This window comes from Maylandia zebra, linkage group LG14 (assembly GCF_041146795.1).
Source record: "Maylandia zebra isolate NMK-2024a linkage group LG14, Mzebra_GT3a, whole genome shotgun sequence".
NCBI classification, from domain to species: Eukaryota; Metazoa; Chordata; class Actinopteri; order Cichliformes; family Cichlidae; genus Maylandia; species Maylandia zebra.
Genome location: NC_135180.1, coordinates 3,709,555 through 3,716,272, shown reverse-complemented (window position 1 = coordinate 3,716,272; position 6,718 = coordinate 3,709,555). Strand labels below are relative to the sequence as shown.

The following is a 6,718-nucleotide window of genomic DNA, read 5'->3' as shown; positions in this document are numbered from 1 at the left end:
TGGTAGCCGCAAATAGTGATAGAAGAAGAGACAGTCACTTGGTTACGAAGAATTGAGCAGTGTTTGGAAGTGTCGTAATGTCGGCTTTACTATGCCTCATAGCGGGATTCGTATCGTTTTATGTGTTAGTTTATTACTGTGTGTTCAGATCCGCGAGATGCTCCAGTTCAGTGAAGCTTAAGGGCAAGACGGCCATTGTTACAGGTAACACGCCCCACTGTCCGCTCATCAACTGTAAACACAGTCACTAACTCACGTAAGTTGCGCAATCTTACCATTGTCCAGTCAGGTCCCAGCTTACTGCTGGTTTGAGTAAAAGTCAGCAGTGATACTTGAAAAATCGCGAAGTCCTTTTAGAATCAGCCGAAAGGGACACACTCCTTCTGAATGATAAAACTATGTTTCTGAAACAACTGTTACCGACGGGCTGTGTCTCTATTTCAAAATGAAAACAAAGATGGCAGTTCGCTGCCTGTTGTAAAAAGGACTTATAAATTAGTTAACGTCTTTGAAAATCTTTCATCATTAAGTAGAGGGATTTTTGCCATGCTGATGTTTAAAATAGTCTCCGAAGATTGTAAAAATGTATTCGGAATCGGAGTAAAAGTTGTGAAACTAGCTTCGCTTTTTTTTCCAGGTATCAATTGTTTATTCTTTTATAGGAAAAATAAAACAAAAAACTATTAGTTTTAAATGGTTAGCTCTGTGGGTGGTCTGAAAAGCAAAGTGAAACATTTGTGACTTCAAGATGATTAGCAGAGGACTCGGCGTCCACCTGAAATACAACTTTATTTATATAGCACATTTAAAAAACCAACAGTACACCAAAGTGCTTTACAATAGAAACAGGGAAATTAAGACATGATTAAATAAAAGGCCATTAACAATGTACCACATATGTACAACTCTATGTACCATATGTACAGACAGGTACATAGATACAAATGGAGCCAAATATAAAATAGGGGCACTAACTAGATGGAAAAGCTAGGTTAAATAAGTGAGTTTTTAAACGTAATTTAAAAGATAGAATGGATAGCGATGGGAAGGTTGTTCCACAGGTTTGGTGCAACCAGGGCAAAAGCACGGTCACCCCTAGATTTAAGTCTAGATTTAGGCTGAACCAAGAGTAATTGGGCTGAAGACCTTTTGAACCCACAGTGTCCTCTGAGTTTTTAGCGAGGTCCACCCTCATGCTTCATGTCTCATTTTTAAATACAAAGGTCAACTGTAAAAACGGATATCTGTACATTTGCACTGTTTTCCACTTTTGATGTGTAATTCTATCACAAGACTGTGAATTTAACTGAACATGTAACAGGTAAAAACAGTCTTAGATTGAATTTTCATTAGATACCCAGAGATAATGCCACTGTATTCACAATGACACCTTTGCCAGTGGTTTGCTGAGATGTTTGAATTGCTTTTCTGAACAGGAAGCAACACTGGCATTGGTAAGTCCACAGCTTTGCAGCTGGCGAAACGAGGAGCCAGGGTGATCCTGGCCTGCCGTAACAAGGAGAGAGGAGAGGCTGCCGCTTACGACATCCGCAGAGTAAGAAGTCAGAGACTGACACACAGCAGGCACTATCCTGTGCCACAGTCAGTTGAGAGAACTAGTTGGTAGTTTCATTTTCTTTCATTTTAACTGAAAAACTTACAGGAGTGTTCACTCAATCACTAAAAATGAGAAAGAGTAAGTTATTAAAAATCAATTTTAGTATATATATTGTGAAAGTTTTTAGACCTTTGTCTTTATGCATGCTCAATCATCCAAGTAAGCAAATCTCAGAAAGTTGTTTCGGTTCAGAGGTGGGCAATGCTTATCACATGCTGCTACCTGCCCAACAGTGAAGCATGGTGTTCGAGGGATTGTCCTGTGGTAGTGCTTGTCAGTAGCAGGAACATGAAGACTGATCACAAATGAGGGAAGGATGAATCCATCCATATACAGAAAGAAACGCACTCCTGACAGCAGCGACCTATAATTGAGGTTACGAGTAGAAGTAAACAGTAAGGGTAACACTGCAGTGGCCTCTAGCTGTGTTTTAGTGGTTTCAGCCAGAGCCCGTCTCTTTGGTGGAGATGTAGAGTTGGATGTCTCGAGACCACTTTTACGTGGTCTCTTGGTCTCGTCTTGGTCTCGACGGACTTTTGTCTTGGTCTTGGTCTTGCTGTCTCGGTCTTGCGTTCTGAAATCGACATAGTGTTCGGGAGATTTGGAGTCAACCATCGGCGGAGCGGGGGTGGCTTACTGGGCTTAAGCCCGGGTCATTTTTTCAGAAGCCCTGGGTCTTTTGGAGTGTAATTTGTTTCATAGTTAGATGGTTGACTGTATAAACTGTATAAAACAAAAAATAAACACAATACTCGAAGCACAGAGCGCACAGTCGTAAATTCCCCCTAATTTTGGTATGATCCGAGCTCAGGCACTAGGCGACTGAGCACAGCACCCATGTGAGCGAGGGGGGAGAAGCTGCTGCCTGCGAGTTTGCTGCAGACAGAGGAGAGCTTAAGTTTGACCAGGTACCAAAGCAAATCATTCGTACTGTACAAATAATGTAAATATGAAGGTTTATCACAAAAGACTGAGATTAAACTGATCACTTGGTTGCGTTACTTGCTCTTCGAGTGAATCAACAAATGGATAAATAAAAAGCCGAACAGCAATGCTGATTTTTTAGAGAGTCTTAGCTTACATTTCATATTTTCAGTTGTTTCCCTCCACGGCTAAACAAACTCTCTAAATCGGTTTCAGTTATGTACTGATGAACACAACAATGGACATAAGGAGCTTCTTTCAAAGAAAAAACTCTGGTAGATGTTATTTTATATATTATGCTTTGTATGTTGTTCAGTATATTTCTATGCAAAACAAGAGGAATTTCAATACACAGCAGTATATTCACAGTTTAAACCAGATATTTACAAACACTTTATGGAGAAAACATAAAACCTTTTTTTTTTTTTACTGTTAAACATCAATTTAGACTGAACTAAAATATTGAAATAAATATTGAAATATCTTTTGAATTAGTTAAATGTCAGAATAAAGAGAGACAGAGCTTCAATTTTTTATCACTTTCATCAAATTTAGGAGTACATATACACTAAGTTTATTGTAAATTAATAAGAAACCTGCAGACGATTCCATTCTGAGCTGAAGAAGCTTCTGATAGGTTAGTAGAGTCCATGTGAGTAAATTGGTGGCACACCTGTGGATGCATATAAGGCAAAACACAGAGCCTGTTTCTGTGACATGGGAAAATCAAGAGATGTCAACCAAAACACCAGGAAAAGAACTGTGGAGCTCCATAAGTGTGGCTCAATTTGGAATACAATTTGGTGCCATTTACAATTAAGAAATACAGATAGTTTCTCTCTTTACTCTTAAAGTTAACAAATATGTTTTTTATATTTATCAATCTAAAAAAAATAAACATTTAGTCTGATTTGATGTTACAATTAAAAAAGTGTTTCTGTTTTGATCTGAAGAGTTTGTAAATATCTGGTTTCAACTGTATATTTGAAGATGTTGGTGTTTGGTTTGATTGTCAGCACAAAGAGGGAGAGAGAGAGGAACAGAGAGGGAGAGAGAGAGGAGCAGAGAGGGAGAGAGAGAGAGGAGCAGAGAGGGAGAGAGAGAGGAACAGAGAGGGAGAGAGAGAGGAACAGAGAGGGAGAGAGAGAGGAGCAGAGAGGGAGAGAGAGAGAGGAGCAGAGAGGGAGAGAGAGAGGAACAGAGAGGGAGATGGAGAATGAGGACAGAACAGAGATGGAACAAGAGCAGGTGAGACACACATGTTAGTCAAATGGTTGTTTGCCAAAAGTATCACCGTATCATAGGTCCTCATGTATCTCGTACCTAGTGTTTCTTTTTAGGTTTGTTATTTTTCAAATTCTATATTTATTAAGTTATGCAGGCTTGTTTACACAACAAGGCTAAATAATTATATAAACATTTCTGAATCTAAATATTGTACTTTGGTAGAATTAAAAAATAAGTGTAGTGCAGGTCTATGATGATTTTTAGTGCTACTATCATCTAGTTCTGATTCTGGTTCTGTTTTGGTTAAATCCTAAGTAGTCCTGATTTTGAGCTGTTGTAGTCCTGTTTTAATTCCGGATCAGTTCTGGGTCTGGTTGAATTGGGGTTTAGTCCGCCTGTCTTTGTTCTGCCTTGCTGCTTAATTAAAAAACTAGTTTAAGGTGTCCTGCACATGTGATATATATTTTTTGTCTGTATGAAGTCATTCTTTTTTGAACAAAACTCAAAACAGAGCCTATTAATCTTTCAGTCATTTCTACCCTCACTTAATTTCCTTTGGCTGCTCAGCTCTCACAAAGTGGCTCAGCTATGCTCCAATCCCTCCATATTGTGGCCAATCACATGCGAGGATATAGGATAATATCATTATGTGAAAAACAGAGAGGGTGAGAAACGCGACAGTCAAGTGGAGCGTGCGTCTGTCCTCTCAGCAAGTAAGTGAGACCGTAGACAGCGGTGAGGAGGGCTGTGCGAAAGCAAAAACACATAAATATGCCTGACACCCGTAAACGAAGCAGCATCTGGCTGCAGTTTAAAGACTTTTTTTGTCTCGTCTTGGTCTCGATACCCTCTGGTCTTGGTCTTGTCTTGGTCTCGGATTAGGTGGTCTTGACTACAAGTCTATGGAGATGTAAGAAAACAAATGATAAAAATAAACGGTACTTTATTTGTATTCGGTATCAGACGCATGGTTAGCATGTAATTCAACAAGCATCAAACAGACATCAGATCTATTTCTAGCGCTTACATAAGGATGTGTTTTAGGTTTTATTTTCAAATGCACCATCATTGTTCAGTCCTGCCAGATATGTGACAGATCTATCGCAGCCTGTCTTACTCAGCAGTTCTGTCCTGTAGGAGAGCGGCAACAACCAGGTGGTGTTTATGCATCTGGATCTGGCGAGTCTGAAATCTGTTCAGAGCTTTGCTGAAACCTTCCTGAAGACCGAGCCCAGACTGGACATCCTCATTAACAATGCAGGTGGGAATGTTGCCATACAGAGAAATGTCGCTGTCTGTTCTATCGATAGTGACTGAAACTTTGTGTTGCAGGTGTGATGGGCCTGGGATGTACCGAGGAGGGTTTTGGTATGGCGTTTGGTGTGAACCATCTGGGCCACTTCCTGCTCACCAATCTCCTCCTGGAGCGGCTAAAGCAGTGTGGTCCCAGTAGAGTGGTCACAGTGGCTGCACTGCTGCACCACCTTGGAACCGTTGACTTCTCTCTGCTTAATTCCCAGAAAGATTTGGTGTCAGGTCAGTCTACCTGGGACAGCTTCCAGGCCTACTGTAACAGCAAACTGTGTAATGTGCTTTTTACCAGGGAGTTGTCCAACAAACTGGAGGGCACCAGTGTCTCCTGCTACTGCCTGCACCCAGGTCAGTGTCTGCTTCCATTTTTGGTGTGAGGCTGTGTGTACCACAAGCAAAAGCTACTACAACACTACATGTCCAAATGAGTACCTCTGAGTTAAGATCACCTCTGTTCTTCCCAGGAGTCATCTACACAGAGCTGGGTCGCAGTATGAGCCTGTGGCTGCAGCTTCTCATGATGCCTTTTGCAAAGCTGTTCTTCCTCAGCCTTGAGGCGGGGTCACAGACCACCCTTTACTGTGCTCTACAAGAGGGCATTGAACCCCTCAGTGGACGCTACTTCTCCAATTGTGCGCTGCAACAAGTAGGAGTCAAAGCTCGAGATGATGCCCTGGCAAAGAAGCTGTGGGAAGTGAGTGAGAGGTTATCTGGCTTATCATAAGAGACTCCAGAAAAATTCAAGGACTCTGTGAATACTTTGTAACATAGAGACGATACCACACCTTTGGTTTTATTATGTGCTATTGCTGGGCTGATGGTATGTCAGGTCTTAAGGTTCTCTGGCATTGTGCTATAATTTCAACATGGGGACCATTTTAGATTCTCAAGTGAATAATATGTTTTTTTAACTGTTGTGTAGAAAGAATATTCTACAGTATGTGTCATGTTGTTTTGTATTAATGAAGTAGATATGTTTTATCATTAAAAGTCATATCTGCGTCTCAGCACTGCAGTGAATTGGGCATTTTGTTTTCACATGACGGTTACATTTTTTTGGACCAGTTAAGCCAGTGGCAACGCCTCGATGAAAGCAACAGAGGAAGAAGGTGACAGTTTGGACAAACTGCTATAGCTTTGTGGAGTGGTGCATTTGTTAGCTCGCTTGCCTCGCAGCAAGATGGTTCCCGGCTCAAACTTGACAGTGTGGGGATGAACAAAAGTATTTTACCAGCACAATATAATCTGCAGTATGATCATTGCTTTAACAATGTAACAGATAGCTTTAAGATGGTTATGCATACTGTTATCATATTAATCTTGTATTCCAGATGCAGTTATAACTATTTTATACATATTGCATATCTGTGCTTATTTTGAGTTGATGTTCGGTTCATTAAGGGTCTTAAGCTTCACTGGCGTGACTGTCCAGGTCATTCATGCTGAGGGAAACTAGAACATAGAAGGAATTGCAATACATGCTTACAAAACACTTATATCAGGTCATTTTTATTATCTTTCATACAGTGGGGCAAAAAAGTATTTAGTCAGCCACCGATTGTGCAAGTTCCCCCACTTAAAATGATGACAGAGGTCAGTAATTTGCACCAGAGGTACACTTCAACTGTGAGAGACAGA

General features: G+C 40.7%; 1 protein-coding gene across 1 annotated transcript; it reads left to right on the top strand.

The window, feature by feature from the left end:
- Positions 1-6,087, top strand: LOC101475834 (dehydrogenase/reductase SDR family member 13). Its single transcript, XM_004572787.3, has 5 exons — positions 1-204; positions 1,437-1,555; positions 4,907-5,030; positions 5,102-5,428; positions 5,545-6,087. The coding sequence occupies exons 1-5, from the start codon at positions 78-80 to the stop codon at positions 5,802-5,804; spliced, it is 957 nt and encodes a 318-aa protein (XP_004572844.2). The 5' UTR covers positions 1-77; the 3' UTR covers positions 5,805-6,087.
- The last annotated feature ends 631 nt before the right edge of the window (positions 6,088-6,718 follow it).